Source organism: Erythrolamprus reginae, chromosome 11, assembly GCF_031021105.1.
Source record: "Erythrolamprus reginae isolate rEryReg1 chromosome 11, rEryReg1.hap1, whole genome shotgun sequence".
NCBI lineage: Eukaryota > Metazoa > Chordata > Lepidosauria > Squamata > Dipsadidae > Erythrolamprus > Erythrolamprus reginae.
Window position 1 is genome coordinate 37,542,140 of NC_091960.1, and position 20,515 is coordinate 37,562,654.

General features: G+C 47.2%; 1 protein-coding gene across 2 annotated transcripts; it reads right to left on the reverse strand.

The window, feature by feature from the left end:
- Positions 1-2,938: 2,938 nt before the first annotated feature.
- DCDC2B (doublecortin domain containing 2B) lies at positions 2,939-20,250 on the reverse strand. 2 transcript variants are annotated; one of them, XM_070764507.1, is made up of 11 exons: positions 19,796-20,250; positions 16,837-16,894; positions 15,399-15,475; positions 13,892-14,023; positions 11,205-11,351; positions 10,033-10,072; positions 9,755-9,808; positions 7,426-7,603; positions 6,050-6,153; positions 4,754-4,816; positions 2,939-3,109 (listed from the first exon to the last, which is right to left on the reverse strand). In XM_070764507.1, exons 1-11 carry the CDS (start codon positions 20,071-20,073, stop codon positions 3,101-3,103), a joined length of 1,140 nt encoding a protein of 379 aa, XP_070620608.1. In that variant the 5' UTR covers positions 20,074-20,250; the 3' UTR covers positions 2,939-3,100. The 2 variants fall into 2 exon arrangements, with proteins under 2 accessions (XP_070620608.1, XP_070620609.1); XM_070764508.1 differs by lacking the exon at positions 11,205-11,351 and having other exon boundaries at positions 19,796-20,227.
- Between the last annotated feature and the right edge of the window lie 265 nt (positions 20,251-20,515).

Genomic DNA, 20,515 nt, shown 5'->3' on the forward strand with positions numbered 1-20,515 from the left:
TGCAGTAGCAGGATTGCACTGGACTCCACTAGCACTCAGAGCCAGGGGGGCCAGCACAACTCACCGCTCCACCTTAGCAGCCCACCTCTGTTTGATAAGGATGTTTGATAATAAGGATGTTTGATAATAAGGATGTTTGATAATAAGGATGTTTGATAATACAGTGTTCCCTCGATTTTCGCGGGTTCGAACTTCGCAAAAAGTCTACACCACGGTTTCTCAAAAATATTAATTAAAAAATACTTCGCGTTTTTCCCTCCTATACAATGGTTTTTCCTGCCCAATAACGTCATATGTCATCACCAAACTTTCGTCCGCCTTTAATAAATATTTTTTAAAATAAACTTTAATAAATAAACATGGTGAGTAATAATCTAAATGGTTGCTAAGGGAATGGGAAATTGCAATTTAGGGGTTTAAAGTGTTAAGGGGAGGCTTGTGATACTGTTCATAGCCAAAAATTGTGTATTTACTTCCACATCTCTACTTCGCGGAAATTCGACTTTCGCGGGCGGTCTTGGAACGCATCCCCCGCGAAAATCGAGGGAAGACTGTAAATACCATAGAAGAATTCTGTATGTGTTTGGTTTCCTTGCAGAATATTTCTTCCCTGGGATATGAATTCCTGTAATCCCAAATAATGGACTGTTATGATGATGCTTTCAAATGTTTATATAAGTGAGGAACTCAGGAGTCTGCTGGAGGGGTGACAGCCAGCACAAATGCTTGTGATTTTTACCCACAGATGCTGTCACTCTGGGTTCAGCATCATCTGTTGGCTCTTTGAAGTATCCTTAGCAATCACTGTCATTCTCTCTCCCCACACACACCTGCCCCATTGGACTCAAGTCTCTAAAGCAACAGGTCACCTTAATTCAGAGGGGTGGGCTGCTAAGGTAGGACAGTGAGGTGTGCTCGTCCCCATGGCCCTGAGCGCTAGCGGAGTCCAGCGCAATTCTGCTGCTGCACCTGGGCATGTAGCAAAATCGCGCACGGACATGCAGGTGCACCTGTGGTCCAGGTGCAGTAGCAGAATTGCGCTGGACTCCGCTAGCACTCAAGGCCACGGGAGCGAGCCCTCGTCACCGTCCCGCCTTAGCAGCCCCCCCCCTCTGCCTTAATTGCTCCTCCTTGCACTTTTTCAAGTCTCAACATCTTTTTTGTAATGTGGTGACTAAAACTGGACAGAGTATTTGAGGGGTGGCCTGACTAAGGCTTTATAAATGGGATAAGGTCTCCAGTCTTGGGGAGGGGGTGGAAGAACTCCAAGATATTTCCAGGCCTAGGATTCTGAGATTCCAGATGGGATTCCACCACCGCCAAGAATTGTCCTCTAAAAGCATGGTCATAGAAACATAGAAGACTGACGGCAGAAAAAGACCTCCTGGTCCATCTAGTCTGCCCTTATACTCTTTCCTGTATTTTATCTTAGGATGGATCTATGTTTATCCCAGGCATGTTTACATTCAGTGACTGTGGATTTACCAACCACGACTGCTGGAAGTTTGTTCCAAGCATCTACTACTCTTTCAGTAAAATAATATTTTAGAAACATAGAAACATAGAAACATAGAAGTCTGACGGCAGAAAAAGACCCCATGGTCCATCTAGTCTGCCCTTATACTATTTTCTGTATTTTATCTTAGGATGGATATATGTTTATCCCAGGCATGTTTAAATTCAGTTACTGTGGATTTATCTACCACGTCTGCTGGAAGTTTGTTCCAAGGATCTACTACTCTTTCAGTAAAATAATATTTTCTCATGTTGCTTTTGATCTTTCCCCCAACTAACCTCAGATTGTGTCCCCTTGTTCTTGTGTTCACTTTCCTATTAAAAACACTTCCCTCCTGGACCTTATTTAACCCTTTAATATATTTAAATGTTTCAATCATGTCCCCCCTTTTCCTTCTGTCCTCCAGACTATACAGATTGAGTTCATTAAGTCTTTCCTGATACGTTTTATACTTAAGACCTTCCACCATTCTTGTAGCCCGTCTTTGGACCCGTTCAATTTTGTCAATATCTTTTTGTAGGTGAGGTCTCCAGAACTGAACACAGTATTCCAAATGTGGTCTCACCAGCATGTTGCTTTTGATCTTTTCCCCAACTAATTTCAGATTGTGTCCCCTTGTTCTTGGGTTCACTTTCCTATTAAAAACACTTCCCTCCTGGACCTTATTTAACCCTTTAACATATTTAAATGTTTCCTTAAAGTCACCGCAATCTATGTTTATCCCAGGCATGTTTGCATTCAGTGACTGTGGATTTACCAACCACGTCTGCTGGAACTTTGTTCCAAGCATCTACTGCTCTTTCAGTGAAATAATATTTTCTCACGTTGCTTCTGATCTTTCCCCCAACTAACCTCAGATTGTGCCCCCTTGTTCTTGGGTTCACTTTCCTATTAAAAACACTTCCTTCCTGGACCTTATTTAACCCTTTATTTTATTGTGCTGTACATAAGGGGGGCTTTATCATAGAGCCCAATGAAGAATGAGGATTATATGAAAAAGTCATCAGCCCTAGAATGTTGACCCCTCGTGATTTTTAGTAATCACCTTGCTCATTTTTGGGTGCTCACAAATCTACAGCTTATCTTTTTGGGGGGATCTTCCCAGGTATTGATGTCAGGTGGCTTGGTTTGTAGTTTCCTGGATCTGTTTTTCCCCCGTTTTGAAGATGGAGGCGAAACGTCCCAGCCCTCCTGTGGGTTTCCCGCTGCCACCTTCCTTTGGCGTATGGACAGTGTCAGTTTGCTTGCAAAACAAGCTCTTAAGCTGTACAATTTGTTAGCACCCTCTTTACTTGATGCCACATTGGGAGCCTCTGTGTTAAACTTGGAACAGCGGTCAATCCTTGGTCACCACGCCTGCTTCTCCCCCTGACCCCCACCGGCCCTTGACTTGTCTCAGATTTTGAATCAGAGAGGTGGAGGTGGAGTCTCTACATTTATTGTAAGAATAAATTCTGTAGACAAAAATTGTACAAAACTACCACACATCTGGTTAAAGTCATTCCCTCTGGGAAACCCTGGCGGGCCTGTTTCATCCGTCACGTCTCTCATCCTCGGTAGCTGCAGACGAAGCTTCTCTCTCACCTAAAAGCCCTGCAGAGAGGAGAAAGTCTTGTCGTTGTAAAAGAAATGGAAAAGTCAGAACATCTGTTGACTTCGGAGGCAGATGAGCACAAGCATTGAGAGCGCTCTGGATGGTACCTCCGGAACCGCCTGCTACCGCACGAATCCCAGCCGCCGATAAGGTCCCACAGAGTTGGCCTTCTCCGGGTCCCGTCGACTAAACAATGTTGTCTGGCGGCCCCCAGGGGAAGAGCCTTCTCTGTGGCGGCCCCGGCCCTCTGGAATCAACTCCCCCCGGAGATTAGAACTGCTCCCACCCTCCTTGTCTTCCGTAAACTACTTAAGACCCACCTATACTGCCAGGCATGGGGGATTTGAGACACCTTTTCCCCAGGCTTATTATAATTTATGTTGGGTATGTATGTGCTGTTTGGTTTTTAATTATGATAGGGTTTTTAGTTTTTTTAATATTAGATTTGTGCCAGCATAATATTGTTTTTTATTGTTGTTGTGAGCCGCCTCGAGTCTTCGGAGAGGGACGGCATACAAATCTAATAAATTATTATTATTATTATTATTATTATTATTATTATTATTATTATTATTATGGTGTGGGAGCAGGCCATGGCTCAATCTCGGAGGAGAGCCGGGGCTGCCATGTGCACCAGGCCTGGTTTGTTTCTCCTGAATCAGAGGTGGAAGGGTGGCGTGTGCTCAACCCCGTGGCTCTAAGTGCTAGTGTAACCCATGGCTCTCCGGCATGCCCACGTGTGGTTTTGCTACCTGCCCAGGTGCAGTAGCGTAATTCTGCTGGACTCCGCTAGCACTCAGAGCCACAGGGCTGAGCACACGTCCCCCTTCCACCTGCCCAGCCCACCTCTGTCCTGAATAGATTGCACTTCAGCAGAAGAAGCAGCTCAGAATTAAATGGGTTAAATTGCAGATAACTAAGAATCCCAGCGACCAATAAGGTCCCACAGAGTTGGCCTTCTCCGGGTCCCGTCGACTAAACAATGTCGTTTGGCAGACCCCAGGGGAAGAGCCTTCTCTGTGGTGGCCCCGGCCCTCTGGAACCAACTCCCCCCAGAGATTAGAACTGCCCCCACCCTCCTTGTCTTTTGTAAACTACTCAAGACTCACTTATACTGCCAGGCATGGGGGAGATGAGACACCTTTCCCCCAGGCTTTTTCATACTTTGTTTTATGTTTGGTATGAATGTGCTGTTTGGTTTTTTTTAAAAAAATAATGATAGGGTTTTTTAATATTAGATTTTCAATATTAGATATGTTCCACTACTATATTATTTTTATTACTGTTGTGAGCTGCCCCGAGTCTTCGGAGAGGGGCGGCATACAAATCTAATAAATAATAATAATAATAATAATAATAATAATAATAATAATAATAATAATAATAATAAACAAACCTGCTCCCTCCTATACTGTGAAGAAGTTACCTTGCCAGGCACTGAAACATCTGGAAGACACCAACCCAGTTCAGAGAGCCCCAAAGACTCCAGAAACTGCCCCTCTTTTAAAAGTTGGCTTGTTTTTACATAGATGCAGATTCATTCCCTGCATTAAACTAAAATGAGTCCGTTGTTACCTGAGCCCTTTTCTTTTTCCTTCTCTGCAGCGCTTTGATTAAAATATTTAGGAGTGCAGGCCCATTACCTTCTTGGGTGGCCTCCTGTTGGTCTTTGATATCACTTCCTCTTCCACAATCTCTGCAGCTTTCTGGGGGGGAAGGGGGGGAAAGGTAGAAGCATTCAGACCACGTCCATTCGGCTGCCCTTGGGATCGGCCAGCAGATGGAAACTGAATAAGGAGAGATTCACCCTAGAAATAAGAAATGTCCCCACACTGAGAACAATCGGACAGTGGAAGAGCTGGCCCCCCAGACCATATGAGAGCTTCATGACTGGAAACTTTCAAGGAGAGGCTGATTGACCAGCCGCCTGTCCAAAACGGTATAGGGTCTGCTGCTTGAGCAGGGGATTGGACTAGATCAGGGGTCCCCAACCACCGGGCCGCAGACCAGTACCGGGCCGCGGGGCATGTTGCACCGGTCCGTGGAGTCAGCAGCTGCCAGCCCTCATGCTGCCACCCCCTCCCTCCAGCGCTTCGCCTCCCGCCGGGCAAGAGGCCTCGGGAGGCAGGTTCTGCCGGCCACAGGACGATGGATGGGACAGAGGGGCGGGAAGGGCCGAGAGGCTCAAGCCTCTTTTGGCTTCTGCCGTGGGGCGCTTTTGCGTTTTTGGCTGGGGGGAGGCAGGAGGGCCAGCCTGACCCCCTCTCCCCAGCGCTTAGCTCCCGCTGGGCAAGAGGGCTTGGGAGGCAGGTTCTGCCGGCCACAGGACGATGGATGGGACAGAGGGGCGGGAAGGGCCGAGAGGCTCAAGCCTCTTTTGGCTTCTGCCGTGGGGCGCTTTTGCGTTTTTGGCTGGGGGGAGGCAGGAGGGCCAGCCTGACCCCCTCTCCCCAGCGCTTAGCTCCCGCCGGGCAAGAGGCCTCGGGAGGCAGGTTCTGCCGGCCACAGGACGATGGATGGGACAGAGGGGCGGGAAGGGCCGAGAGGCTCAAGCCTCTTTTGGCTTCTGCCGTGGGGCGCTTTTGCGTTTTTGGCTGGGGGGAGGCAGGAGAGCCAGCCTGACCCCCTCTCTCCAGCGCTTAGCTCCCGCTGGGCAAGAGGGCTTGGGAGGCAGGTTCTGCCGGCCACAGGACGATGGCGGGAAAGAGGGGCGGGGAGGACCAGCACCCCCATGCTTAATCCCGCCCCCAACCACGCCCCTTTCCGCCCCCACTGGGCCATAGAAAAATTGTCTTGCTGAAACTGGTCCCTGGTGGAAAAAACGTTGGGGACCACTGGACTAGATGACCTCCCAGGTCCCTTCCAACTCTCCTATTCTGTATTCGGACTGCTTCTGCCCACCAGGAGCCTAGAATACCTGCACTGAGAGACCCTCTTACCTGGTCTACAGGCAATTCAACCTGTGTCTCTTCATCTTCTCCAATCTCCTGGGCATCCATCATCTCCCGCCTGGGTCCTCTCCTTTTATAAACACTTTCATTTTCTGGGAGGGAAATAAAACACAGGGCAACGTGAGACCTCTTGGGAATAACATGCGCGAGAGCTCCAGACCCAGAGGGGGGCTAAGAATGAGCTTTGATGCCTTTGTGACGGATGCGCAGATGAAAGCCCTGCCTGTGTTTACAGAACAAACCAGCCCAGGGTTCACACAGCCAGGGTTCTCGGAAGACGTGGTGGGAGGATCCCTCTGGAATCCACTGCTGGGCCTTTCTCTGGCATTTCAGGAATCTGCTTCCGTGAGCGGCTGCGGAGGTGATCTCAGGCCTGGAGCCACTAGTCCAGTGTCTCTCAATCTTGGCCAATCAAGATGGGAGGATTCCGACAGCATGGGGAATTCTGGGAGTTGGAGTCCACCCATCTTGAACTGGCCACGGTTGACAAACACGGGACTATGACTGAAGTCGAATCTGCCAGAGTCAACCCACGCAGCCCACCCTCTCAAGCTACCCATAGATAAAGTTTATTTATTTTATTTTATTAATTGGACTTATATGCCACCCCTCTCCGTGGACTCGGGGCGGCTCACAACAAACAAAAATATATACAGTAATATAAAACATTTCTAAGCTAATTAATAGAATAATTACTTTAAAAATTATCTTAAAACTAGTCATATTAAAAAATGAACAATCACATCCATACTATCACAATTCAATACATTTACTCGGCAGAGGCTGAGGTCTAGTGACCCAAGGTCTGCTGACTTAGGTGCGTTTTCAAGCTCTTACGAAAGACCAGGAGGGTGGGGGCGGTGCAAATCTCTGGAGGGAGTTAATTCCAGAGGGCCGGGGCCCCCACAGAGAAGGCTCTTCCCCTAGGACCTGCCAAACGGCATTGTTTAGTTGATGGGACCCGGAGAAGGCCAAATCTGTGGGACCTGATCAGGCGCTGGGATTTGTGCGGCAGAAGGCGGTCCCACAGGTCATCTGGCCCGATGCCATGTAGGGCTTTATAGCTCATGACCAACACTTTGAATTGGGTCCGGAAACCAATTGGCAGCCAATGTAGCCGCGGAGTGATGAAAAGACAGGGCATCAGCATGATGGGCCTTGGAACTACCCAGTGACCCTGGACTTTGGCTTCAGCCCATCCTTCCCAATTTCCTTGGACGCTCCCATTGGTCAACAGAGTTGAGCAGCCTGATGGGGGCTAGACTCACGAAGAGCACGGCCAAAGCCACCGTCACCAGTTAAGGTCCACCCTCTGTCTCTCAGGCCCAGACACGCCTGCGTCTCCTCTCCCGTTTATTTCTTACCTCGGGCAGCAGAGTTGCCAGGGGCCTGGCTCACTTGTCCGGCCTGGCTTGGCTTAGCGTGGAAGACGGACGTCGCTTTGTCTTGGTGAAGGTGTTTCTTGGCTGGCTTGGGCTCCGAGGGACGTGGGGGGCCTCCTGCAGGCACAATCCCTGTGGAATGCACCCGCCAAAGTTTCAGCTGGAAGTTCAAAGAAGGGTCATCAGGGCCTTTCAGGTGGAAGTGGTGGCCAGTTCGAGTCACCTCCAAACATCACCAGCATCTCCCAAAGTCCCCCCCCCTCCATCTCTTTTCATGTAAAATTAGATTAGATTAGATTAGATTTATTGGATTTATATGCCGCCCCTCTCCACAGACTCAGGGCGGCTCACAACAATGGCAAAAACAGTACATAGTGACAAATCTAATATTTACCAATCTAATTACAATTTTAGGTTAAGAAATTCATAAAACAACACCAATATATATATAACAAACAAGCACACAATCAATCAAACACCAAAACAACATGGGCAAGGGGGAGATGTTTCAGTTCCCCCATGCCTGACGGCAGAGGTGGGTTTTAAGGAGTTTACGAAAGGCAGGGAGGGTGGGGGACAATCCTAATCTCTGGGGGAAGCTGGTTCCAGAGGTTCGGAGCCACCACAGAGAAGGCTCTTTCCCTGGATCCCGCCAGACGACATTGTTTAGTCGACGGGACCCGAAGAAGGCCAACTCTGTGGGACCTAACCGGTCACTGGGATTCGTGCGGCAGGAGGCGGTAACATCAATTTCCTGCAGAAAACGTTGCCCAGCTCCCCTGCTTTTGGATCCGTAGCCATAGGGGAAGTGGGGAGTCTCGCCCCAGATCCACCCAGGCACGAAATCCCAGCCACGTTTGATGGGAAGCCCCTTCCCCACACTTGCTCTAGTCTAGGGCAGCAGGGGTCAGCCACCTTAAATACTCCAAGAGCCACTTGGGCTCCTTTCCCAGAGAAAGCAAAACAGCCACAGCCACAAAACATGGGTGAGCGTGGCTGGTTCCATGTCACTCCCTCCCACCCAGTGACTTGACACACGCCCCAGCCACGCCTACCCACGTTTAGTGGCTCCGTGTTTTGTATGGGAAACAGATAACTCCCTCTGTGTCTCTCATCTCTTTCTCCCTCAATCTCCCTCTCTCTGTCTCTTTCTCTCTCTCATCCCTTTTTTTCTCCCCTTCATCCCTCTCTCATTTCTGTCTCTCTCTTTCTCCCTCCCCCAAAATGGGATGGGCCAAAACACAGGACCCAGATTTGAAGTTAGAATGACTGCCCCCTTCCTCCTCCCCCCCCCCCCCCCCGAATCACACAATTGTTTCGGATGTTCAGCAAGTGGCCTGCATTTATATCCGTTTGCAGCATCCTGTACTGTAGTCACATAACCACAATTGACTTTTTGGCCACAAACTGATGTTTATTTCCCATTTCCAGCAAAAAAAAATGCCCATTGTGAACAATGAGTCTAAACCAGTGTTTCCCAACCTTGGCAACTTGAAGATATTTGGACTTCAACTCCCAGAATTCCCCAGCCAGTGAATGCTGGCTGGTGAATTCTGGGAGTTGAAGTCCAGATACCTTCAAGTTGCCAAGGTTGGGAAACACTGATCTAAACAACCCCCAAATTGACTTAAAAGCTATGATTCCCTTAACAATTGTCAAAAAAAACCCTAAAATTAGGCTGCCCACATGATGGACCACTTAACAGTATAAAATCTTCTTTTCATAAAACTTTTTTAGAAGGAAAATGCTGGACAAGTCCAAAGGGCAGCTATGGGCGGCTACAAAATCCAAGCCCTTTCCTGTGTGTTGTATTTTTTAAAATAGTGGAGCTTTGATTAGTTGATTGCAGCTGCTATCTTGACTTTCTGGAGACCCACAAATCCCTGCAGATGCCCCTGCTGATTAGGAGTTGAACCCAAATCAGCCCACGCAGGGTGGGTGTAAGGTTTCAGGCTAGGCTGATAAGAGAGCCAGCTTCCGAAGTCTCAGGAAACAGTGTTTCCGCCTTATTTCCTACCAATCAGCTGGAGGTCTTGAGACACAGGCAGGGCAACATGCCAGACTTTGCTTGGGCTTTCCGGTACACACAAGTGGGACACAATATTCAGGAATTTAGCACACTGAGCCTTTTATCGGGGGGGGGGGGGGGATATATTCCTCAAAATGGGTTTTTAATTGCAGAAGAAACGTCAGTGTTGCAGAGATATTGGAGAATATGGAATCCCACTTTCAGCCAACATGAAATGTTAAAATCCTGAACTTTTTTATTATTTTAAGTTTGGCAGCCTGAGCCCTCCCTAATTGGCTTTACCTCTTGTGCTGGCTCAAGGAGGGCCGAGTCGCTGGCTACGTCCTCAGAGACCACCTGGACAGAGCAGAAGTGAAGAGAAATAACTAAACATGGTGAGATTTTGCTGATGTGAAATGTAATAATAATAATAATTATTATTTATTAGATTTGTATGCCACCCTTCTCCAAAGACTTGGGGCTCATTAGCTGTCCCACATCTTCTACAGAGGCTGCGGGTCTTTCCTCCTTGTCCAGAGAGGGGCTGCCCTAGGGGGAAGTCTGCCACGGTGGCTACTTACCCCCCGGTTGTGGCTCCTTCTTCTGTTAGGAGGGAAGTTCCTACAAGCAGAAAAGCAGCACATTCATGTCCACAGCACCCGGAGATGTTTTTTATTTTATTATTTATCATTTAAGTGTATATGCCACCCCATTCCAACAGGACTCTGGGCGGCTAACAATAATCACAATGACTAAAACAGTATAAAGACAAGGCAATAGAGAACAACAATTAGTACAACATGCATAAAAGCCCTACATATACTCAAGTCATTCCTCATCCCAGGGCTGCCAGAAGAGAGTATGAATGGTATGTATGCATGTTGTCGTGACTGTTCTATTGTGGGGGGTTTTAATGAGGGTTTTATTGTTTTAGATTTTATATTCGACTTCTTTTTTTATTGTATTGTATTTATATTATTTATTGTAAGTCGCCCTGAGTCCTTCGGGACTGGGCGGCAAAGAAGTTGAATTAATTATTTTATTTATTTATTTATTGAATTTGTATGCTGCCCCTCTCGATAGACTGGGGGCGGCTTACAACAATGATAAAAACAACATGTAACAATCCAATCCAATACTAAAATAACTAAAAAAAACCATTATAATAAAAACCAAACATACATACAAACATACCATGCGTAAATTGTAAAGGCCTAGGGGGAAAGAGTATCTCAGTCCCCCCATGCCTGACGGCAGAGGTGGGTTTTAAGAAGTTTACGAAAGGCAAGGAGGGTGGGGGCAATTCTAATCTCTGGGGGGAGTTGGTTCCAGAGGGCTGGGGCCGCCACAGAGAAGGCTCTTCCCCTGGGTCCCGCCTAGGGGCATTGTTTAGTTGACGGGACCCGGAGAAGACCCACTCTGTGGGACCTAACTGGTCGCTGGGATTCGTGCAGCAGAAGGCGGTCCCGGAGATAATCTGGTCCGGTGCCATGAAGGGCTTTATTAATTAATTTTGTTTCTCCCAAACAAAGGAATAGAAGATTGGAAGCCCAGAGGTTTTTGGAGAATGTGTTTGAATAACTCTGCTTTTTTTTGTTTCTCCTGTTCTGGGAGAGTGTGTTCTGCCCAAAGGAGCCTGCTGCTGCATTTTAGTCCAATTGACTCAGCCATCAGAACAGGTGCCAGATTGGCTGTTACCAGCATTTAAATCAATTTCCCCCCACCTGGCATTCAACTGAAAAAGGCTGCCTACCGGAAGGGCCGATGGGGGATTTTGGGAGGCACCAGTAGTTCAAAGTAGGGCAAGTCTTTGTACTTCTCCAGCCCCACGGCCACGTAATATTCACCATTCACCAACTCCTCCCCGCAGGAGACGAGGTCGCCATTCAGCTTGCAGAGCCTGGCAGGAAAAACACAGCAGAAACAAGGCCACGAAAAGTGGGAAGGAGCAAGGCTGAGTTGAAGTCCACCCATCTTAAAGTGGTCAAGGCTGAGAAGCACTCTTAAAGAAAGCTTCCCGCCTTCCTGCCAGATGTTGAAGACCTATCTATGTTGCCAGGCATGGGGGGAATAACTATCTCTTCCCCCACCACCACCTTTTTTCCTGATTGTGATATATGAGAACGGTGTGATTGTGCTTTTAATATCTATGGGTTTTAAATCTCATTTTTTAACTCTATTGGATTTGTATTCTATGTATTGTATTGTTGTTGTTGTGAGCTGCCCTGAGTCTACGGAGAGGGGCGGCATACAAATCTAATTAATAATAATAATAATAATAATAATAATAATAATAATAATAATAGACTGTGCGGAGATGGACAGGCTATCCAAAAGATTAGAGGGAAAAGAAGAATCAAATTACTATAAAACATGGGCAAAATTTTATGATTGGCTAAAATAAATAAATAAATAAAAATTTATGCAAAGCAACACGTCAAGTAAAAGAATTCAAAAATTAATATTATGTAAAAGAAGTGTAATTCTCTGATCAAATATCAAAAAAAACAAAGTGGGGAAACTTTCATTTCCCAAATGTTGTATATATATGTTTTTATGTATGTTTTTTCTCTTGTCTTGAATGTCATATTTGTAAAATAAAAATTAATAAAAATAATAATAATAATAATAATAAATCGTAATCTTAATCTACTTGGGAAGAATGTCCATGAAAATGTGTACAAGTTTGCAGACCAATTTCTCTACTTCCCGTAATTCTGAACTTAAATATGAAGCACAATGGTCATCACAGCCTTTAGACCCTAGATGGTGCTGCCTAAAATGGAGAGGTCAACTGGACACTCAAACTTTAAGATGAGCTGTGCAGCATAATGGATTACACGTGATTACACCCTAAACCTGGATGCTGAATTTAAAAACCGCTGCTGAATTGGGGCACTACATTAAGTTGTATGCTGGGTTCCCCAAGCCCTGAATCACAAACCAACCAAGATGGACACCAGGCAAGCTCATCACATGGACAAAGGCACCTGCTGGGCTCTTATTTGGCCAGGTAAAACCTCTGTGAAAACACAGCCAGAGAATTGTAAAGGCTGTGACCTCTTGTTTAAAGACCAAAGAACGGGAAGCCTTCTGGGGGGTTTCCCCCTTGTGGCTCTGGCTTTTGTGGGAGGAAGGTGTGTTGCTGAAGCCCAGCTGATCACAGGAGCCTCTGGGGGAGCGGGAGAGGCCCAGTTTGCCCGGCCACATTCCTTTTGCAGACTCTCGGGCCTTTTGCCAAAAACCTGGAACTACCGGTCAGGTCCCACAGAGTTTATTTATTTATTTATTTATTGGATTTGTATGCCGCCCCTCTCCAGAGACTCGGGGCGGCTAACAGCGACAATAAAACAGTGTACAATAGTAATTTGGTATTGATGATTAAAAATCAATTAATATAAAAACCAAACATACATACATACATACATACCATGCATAGAATTGCAAAGGCCTAGGGGGAAAGAGGATCTCAATTCCCCCATGCCTGGTGGCAGAGGTGGGTTTTAAGTAGCTTACGAAAGGCAAGGAGGGTGGGGGCCGTTCTAATCTCTGGGGGGAGTTGGTTCCAGAGTTGGCCTTCTCCGGGTCCCGTCGACGAAATAATGTCATCTGGCGGAACCCAGGGGAAGACCCTTCTCTGTGGTGGCCCCGACCCTCTGGAATCAACTCCCTCCGGAGATTAGGATTGCCCCCACCCTCCTTGCCTTTCGTAAACTCCTAAAAACCCACCTCTGTCATCAGGCATGGGGAAATTGATTCCCCTGGGCCGTTTCCATTTTATGTATGGTTTGTATGAGACGTATGATTGTTTTTTATATTAAGGGTTTTAAACTGTTTTAATTATTGGATTTGTACTGTTTTTGTTGTTGTGATGCGCCCCGAGTCTTCGGAGAGGGGCGGCATACAAATCTAACAAATAATAATAATAATAACAATAATAATAACAATAACAACAATAATAATAAATAATATTTAATTTGAAGATGTGACAATTGAGGCAGTATAAACAGAGCCCTTTTGTTCGAGTGGTTAAGGCCCCAGGCTAGAAAGTGGTTCAAGTCCTTTCTCAGCAATGAATGACACAGCAGGGGTGACTTTGGGCCAGCCCACCTAACAGGATTGTTGTGGTGCGGAAAACAGGAGGAGGCAAGTGTGCTAGATATGTTCTTCAGTTGTTTGCAAAATAGTAAAGCCCAGATAAAAAGATATAAATAAAGCTCAGCTGCTTTTTGCCATAGAAAGCTCACGATCGTGAAACACCCTCCCTGGGCGCAGAATTCCCCCCAACGATGCTCAGCTGGCTCATTGCCAGGACCCCCGTGCAGAAAGACCCCAGGAGGCAGCTGGGCTGGACTAGCCTAGTTCTGGGCCTTTGATTTCTGCCCCTCCAAAAGATAAATAGCCAAGGATAATTTTTAAAAAGCCATTGACGGCACTTACTTCTTCACTGCTCCAGTGCGCAGGTTTGCCTTTTCCGACAAGCGGCCGAGGACGATGGGCCATTCCTGCAGGGCGGCCCTGGGCAGGACCATCCGGAAAGGGGGGCTCAGCAGATCTCCGTTGCGGAAAACGCTGGAAAGGCAGAAGCAGAAACCCCAGTTTTCTAAGGGAAGACCCCCAACTCTTCTTATCCCCCCCCCCTCATTCAGCTGTGGGAGGATCCGGACTTCATAACATTCTATGGATGGAGCATGGATGGACTTTTGGAGTCCACCCCAAGCAGAGAGGGTGTCAAGTCTTATTCCTATTTATACTTCAGAGCCTGGCAGGATTTCACCCGGAGGAGGAGGAGGGGACAAGGGCTTGGACCCTGGTTCACAGCCCTGACTCAGAGGGGGGGCTGCTAAGGGGGGACGGGGAGGGGCGCTCGCCCCCGGGGCTCTGAGTGCTAGCGGAGTCCAGCGCAATTCTGCTACTGCACCAGGACAGGGAGTGAAGTCGCAGGTGGACAAGCAAGTGTGTCATGGGCACACCTGCATGTCCGTGCGCAATTTGGATACCTGACCAGGTGCAGTAGCATAATTAGCACATGCCCCCCCCCTTCTGACCATTAAAAGTTATGTGCGGTCAGGATTGTTAATATCGATGGTTTGAGTGTGTAATATTAATTGTTTTTTAAGATAATGGGTTTTAATCATAGTTTTAGTTATTAGATTTGTACCTATATTGTTTTTATTTTTGTTGTGAACCACCCCAAGTCTCCGGAGAGGGGCGGCATACAAGTCTAATAAATTATTATTATTATTATTATTATTATTATTATTATTATTATTATTAATAATAATTATTATTATTATTATTTGCGTGGGAGTCCAGTTATGCGCCGAAACATGGGTGCCCCTGCGTGTCTGCGCGCGATTTCTCTCCCTGCCCAGGTGCAGTAGCAGAATTGCGCTGGACTCCGCCAACCCTCAGAGCCACAGGGGCGAGCACAGGTGACCGTTCCCCCCTGGCAGCCTCCCTCTGCCCTGCCTGTATTTTCCAGCCCCTTTGTCCATCTTTTCTCTTATCAGGAAACGCTTTACTGATGAGACGGATTAAGTCCGGATATGAAACCCACCCCCACCCCCCCAGCACTGCCTCCTTCCTGGACTGTTGGGGGCATTAAGTAGGTAGGTCCTGGGGATATAAATTGAAGAAGCTTCAAAGACAAAGCTGCTCACTATTACTTTCAACTTATTCAAGGCCCCTAAACATATCTAATACTCCTTCCTCCAACTCTTTCCCCCCACAACTCCTCCTCTGTGGGTCAAGCTGAGAGGGTGACGGGGCCAAAGTTACCTAGGCAGTTTTCACGGCTAGGGCCAGAGTAGAACTCACGGTCCTTGCTTTCTAGTCTGCCCTCTTAACCTCTGGACCAGCCTGGGGCCCCTTCCCTGAGCTTCCCCACTTCTTCCTCCTCCACTAACCCTTAAAAGGAATCCCCAAGGGCCGAAGAGCCACTTACTAGATAATACAAGGAAGGTGTGTTTGCCGCTTCCACCCTGCAGTGACCATCATCTTCTGAGGAATCCCTGGATAATGCTGAATGCCAAAACATTAGAGTCAATAGCAGCAGCAATAACACGTGGTTATCCGTCCTTCGTACAGGTAAAATGGTTCTCGAGAAGAGGCAAAAAAAATCTTGAACACCTGGTTCTTATCTAGAAACGTTTGTAAGTAGAGGCCTTCTTAGGTAGAGGCACCACTGTACTTAAATTTACAATCACCGCAGCATCCCCAGGGTCATGCCCTCAACATTGGCTGCAATTGCCATTTATGACCTTCTCAGCTGGCTTCCCACAAGCAAACTCAGTGGGGGGACCTGATATGTTTAATGATGTGTGATTCACCTAGCAACTACAATCGTTTGCTTAACACCTGTGGGAAAATTGTGGTAAATGTGGGTGGGAGACTTAACAAGCACCTTGTTTAGCAACAAAAATCCTGACCCCAATTCAGGTTTGTAAGCCAAGGTCAACTTGTAGCTGTCTGATGGCCAGTATCGCATATAGAAACATAGAAACATAGAAGACTGACGGCAGAAAAAGACCTCATGGTCCATCTAGTCTGCCCTTTTACTATTTCCTGTATTGTATCTTGCAATGGATATATGTTTATCCCAGGCATGTTTAAATTCAGTTCCTGTGGATTCTTCCTTCCTTCCTTTCCCTTCCTTCTTTCCTTCCTTCCTTCTCTTCCTTCCTTCTCTTCCTTTCCTTCTTCCTTTCCTTCCTCCCCTCCTTCCTCATTCATAGAAACATAGAAGACTGACGGCAGAAAAAGACCTCATGCTCCATCTAGTCTGCCCTTATACTATTTCCTGTATTTTGTCTTACAATGGATCTATGTTTATCCCAGGCATGTTTAAATTCAGTTCCTGTGGATTCTTCCTTCCTTCCTTTCCCTTCCTTCTTTCCTTCCTTCCTTCTCTTCCTTCCTTCTCTTCCTTTCCTTCTTCCTTTCCTTCCTCCCCTCCTTCCTCATTCATAGAAACATAGAAGACTGACGGCAGAAAAAGACCTCATGGTCCATCTAGTCTGCCCTTTTACTATTTCCTGTATTTTATCTTAGGATGGATATATGTTTATCCCAGGCATGTTTAAATTCAGTTACTGTGGATTTCCCAACCACGTCTGCTGGAAGTTTGTTCCAAGGATCTACTACTCTTTCAGTAAAATAATATTTTCTCACGTTGCTTTTGATCTTTCCCCCAACTAACTTCAGATTGTGTCCCCTTGTTCTTGTGTTCACTTTCCTGTTAAAAACACTTCCCTCCTGAACCCTATTTAACCCTTTAACATATTTAAATGTTTCGATCATGTCCCCCCTTTTCCTATATAACACCCTAGGGCTTTTGCAACGCGGGACTAGACGTTCTGGGCCACTCACAACAACTTACTCACCTGGGCTCCATTTTCCTTCTGGTGCTTCTTCAGCTGCTTCATTCCAGGATTTGCATAGCTGTCAAAAATGATTTGGGAAGAAAATGAGCCACTGAGCCGATTCAGGTGATGATGCTGGGGAGTTTTGAGTTCAAGTCTGAAAGAGTAGTAGATTCTTGGAACAAACTTTCAGCAGACATGGTTGGTCAATCCACAGTAACTGAATTGAAACATACCTGGGATAAACATAGATCCACCCTGAGATAAAACACTGTACAGGAAATAGTATAAGGGCCAACTAGATTGACCAGGAGGTCTTTTTCTGCTGTCAGTCTTCTATGTTTCTAAGTCTCAGTTCAAAGCCAATATTCCTTCGCTTCCACCAATTAGGTGCCCACTGCAGGAGTTGGTCTGTGTATGCTGGCAAGCCCCCAAATGGCCATTGGGTGGCTGGTTGGAGAAAGATGTCCGAAGGGCAGCAGTTCAAACTTTGCTCATTTTTATGAAAACAAAGGCAGAGGCTCCTGGTGCCACCAGTGAAAAGACTCAAGACAGCCCTTTGCCTTGGGACAGGAGAACGAAATAGAAACATAGAAGATTGACGGCAGAAAAAGACCTCCTGGTCCATCTAGTCTGCCCTTATACTCTTTCCTGTATTTTATCTTAGGATGGATCTATGTTTATCCTAGGCAGGTTTAAATTCAGTTCCTGTGGATTGACAAACTACGTCTGCTGGAAGTTTGTCCCAAGCATCTACTACACTTTCAGTAAAATAATATTTTCTCACCTTGCTTCTGATCTTTCCCCCAACTAACCTCAGATTGTGGCCCCTTGTTCTTGGGTTCACTTTCCTATTAGGAAATGAGTTTTAACGAGGGCTGCTCTCCTCAGGACCTCAAGTCCAATGCCAGAAAACCCCACAAAAATAGAAACTTTCTACTACAGCTTTTCCCAACCTGGTTTTCCAGATGTACAATATTGGGGCTGCAAAAACTCCCAATTCTGGACTAGAAGTCCCAAGATCTAGGAAGGATTCCACCACCGGGAGGGAGGCCTTCTCTGCACTCTTCCAGGAGTTCTACAGAGCTGTGACTCTCTTCTTTAAAAAAAGCCCACTTGAATCTTGTGCCAGAGACGCAGTTTCCATACTGTCTATAGTGCTGGGTGCCAAGAGGGGCCAGGCCCTGATGCCCCCACAAGGACAAAGGCTGCTTCACCACTGACATCAGGGGGTTGGTGTTGTCATAATTCAAGGGTCCTGGTCAAGACGCCCAGCTCTAGAGAAGGGCCCAGAGATTCAAGGGCCTGCTGAAACTGCGTGTGTGGCTTTGACTCAGGTCTTTGATTGCAAGGGAGGAGGGGACGCAGAGGGGGGCTGCTAAGGCAGGACGGTGACCTGTGCTCGCCCCCGTGGCTCTGAGTGCTGGCGGAGTCCAGTGCAATTCTGCTACTGCACCTGGGCAGGGAGCGAAATTGCGCCCGTACACACAGGTGAGTCCATGACTGCCCAAGTGCAGTAGAAGAATTGTGCTGGACTCCGCAACGCTGGCTGGGGTATTCTGGGAGTTGAAGTCCACCCATCTTCAAACTGCCAAGGTTGAGCAACACTGAGCTAGAGGGACTCTGGTCTGAGCCCCTTTCTCAGGCCACTGTCAGATTTCTCCCATCTCTTGTCTGGGTGGCAGCTTTCCTTCCTGTTCGTCCAGGTCCCTTCCTCCTGCCCCTGACCCTGCAAGGGATCTCAGGAAGGTGGGGGGGGGGGATCAACTGCCTCCAGAGATCCGATGGGCCATCCCCACCCTACTGGTCTCCCGGAAAGCTGTGAAGACCTGGCTTTCCTAGCAGGCCTGGGATAAGGAATGACTGAGTGTATGTAGGGCTTTTATGCACGTTATATTAATTCCTGTTCTCTGTTGCCTTGTTTTTATACTGTTCTAGTAATTGTGGGCGCCCCTGCCTGACTGCACGCAATTTAGCTACCTGCCCAGGTGCAGCAGCATTCTTTCTTTCTTTCTTTCTTTCTCTTTCCTTCCTTCCTTTCCTTCCTTCCTTCCTTCACTTACTTACTTACTTTCCTTCCTTCCTTCCTTCCTTCCTTCCTTCCTTACTTACTTACTTACTTACTTACTTACTTACTTACTTACTTTACTTACTTACTTACTTACTTACTTACTTACTTACTTACTTACTTAACTTACTTACTTACTTACTTACTTACTTACTTACTTACTTACTTACTTACTTACTTACTTACTTATTGGATTTGTATGCCGCCCCTCTCTGGAGACTCGGGGCGGCTAACAGCAACAATAAAACAGTGTACAATAGTAATTTGCTATTAGAAATGATTAAAAACCCCTTAATATAAAAAACCAAAGATACATACATACATACCATGCATAGAATTGTAAAGGCCTAGGGGGAAAGAGCATCTCAATTCCCCCATGCCTGGCGGCAGAGGTGGGTTTTAAGTTGTTTATGAAAGGCAAGGAGGGTGGGGGCAGTTCTAATCTCTGGGGGGAGTCGGTTCCAGAGGGCCGGGGCTGCCACAGAGAAGGCTCTTCCCCTGGGTCCCGTCAAACGACATTGTTTAGTTGACGGGACCTGGAGAAGGCCCACTCTGTGGGACCTGACTGGTCGCTGGGATTCATGCAGCAGAAGGCAGTCCCAGAGATAATCTGGTCCAGTGCCATGAAGGACTTTATAGGTCATAACCAACACTTTGAATTGCACTGGACTACGCCAGCACTCAGAGCCACGAGGGTGAGCACACCTTTGCAGCCGACCTCTGGGAAGGGAAGTAAATTGTTGGGAATGTGCTTTGGTTCCTCTACCAGGGCAAGACTGGCGCATGGCTTGGCTCGGCTTAACTCCCAGGCCTGGGGGTTTTTTAGATTCTCATTTTGCCCCCGATGACTCATACATACTTTTAAAGTTTTACGACAGTTTAATAAAAATGGATGGGGTCAAGATTACTTACTCAAGCCTTTTGAAGCGCTCAAACCCCGCGGCCACGTACCGGCACCCGTTCTGCAGTTCGCTCAGCTCCGCGACGCGATGACCCTCTCGAGGCGTGTAGATGTTCCTGACGGCCACAGGGGCTTGGATGTTGCTGGTCACCTCGTTCAAAAAGGCGTCAAAAGTCAGGAACCGGCGTTGACTCACCACAACCTTCCGGCCGAGGAAAAAGGGGTCCCCATTGCGAAAGACCACCACGTTTTTCGCCAGGGGGGCCACTGCCACAGTACTTGAGACCATCTCCCCTGGGCTGCAGACCCCGGCTGCTGGGCTGAGAAGGGTCCGTGGCAGAGGGGCACCTTGGGGGCTTCTGCAACCACTCTGCTGCTACCCAACAGCCCCACTCTTCTGAGTGTGCCAGGCTGCCTTCCGAGAGGTGAGCTATGCTGTTTCCATAGAGCCCTTTCAACAAGGAAAGAGGGAGGGAGTGCCCTGCGCTTGGTGAGAGACTCGGGTGTGTCTGTGGCGGAAACTCTCCTCTTGTGGAGCTATGCGGAGCCTCTTTCTGAAAGAGAGGAAGGTTTTGCACACATGGAAGGTGAACCCCCCAAGTAGCCACAGTTCACAACTACACCCAACTGAAGTCTTCAATGAAAAACACTGCAGCAGGCTCTTTCTGGTAAAAATATATTTTACTTTTACTTCCATTGAGGACGAGTCAAAAGAGGGCGGGGAACATATT

Excerpts from the sequence above, each read along its gene's own strand:
- DCDC2B (XM_070764507.1), bottom strand. The coding sequence starts at position 20,073 with ATGGTCTCAAGTACTGTGGCAGTGGCCCCCCTGGCGAAAAACGTGGTG. Across the intron at positions 16,895-19,795 it reads GAGCGCTTCAAAAGGCTTGA|CTATGCAAATCCTGGAATGA; the intron begins GTAAGTAATCTT and ends CATTTTTGACAG. Across the intron at positions 6,154-7,425 it reads TGGCAACTCTGCTGCCCGAG|AAAATGAAAGTGTTTATAAA; the intron begins GTAAGAAATAAA and ends TTTCCCTCCCAG.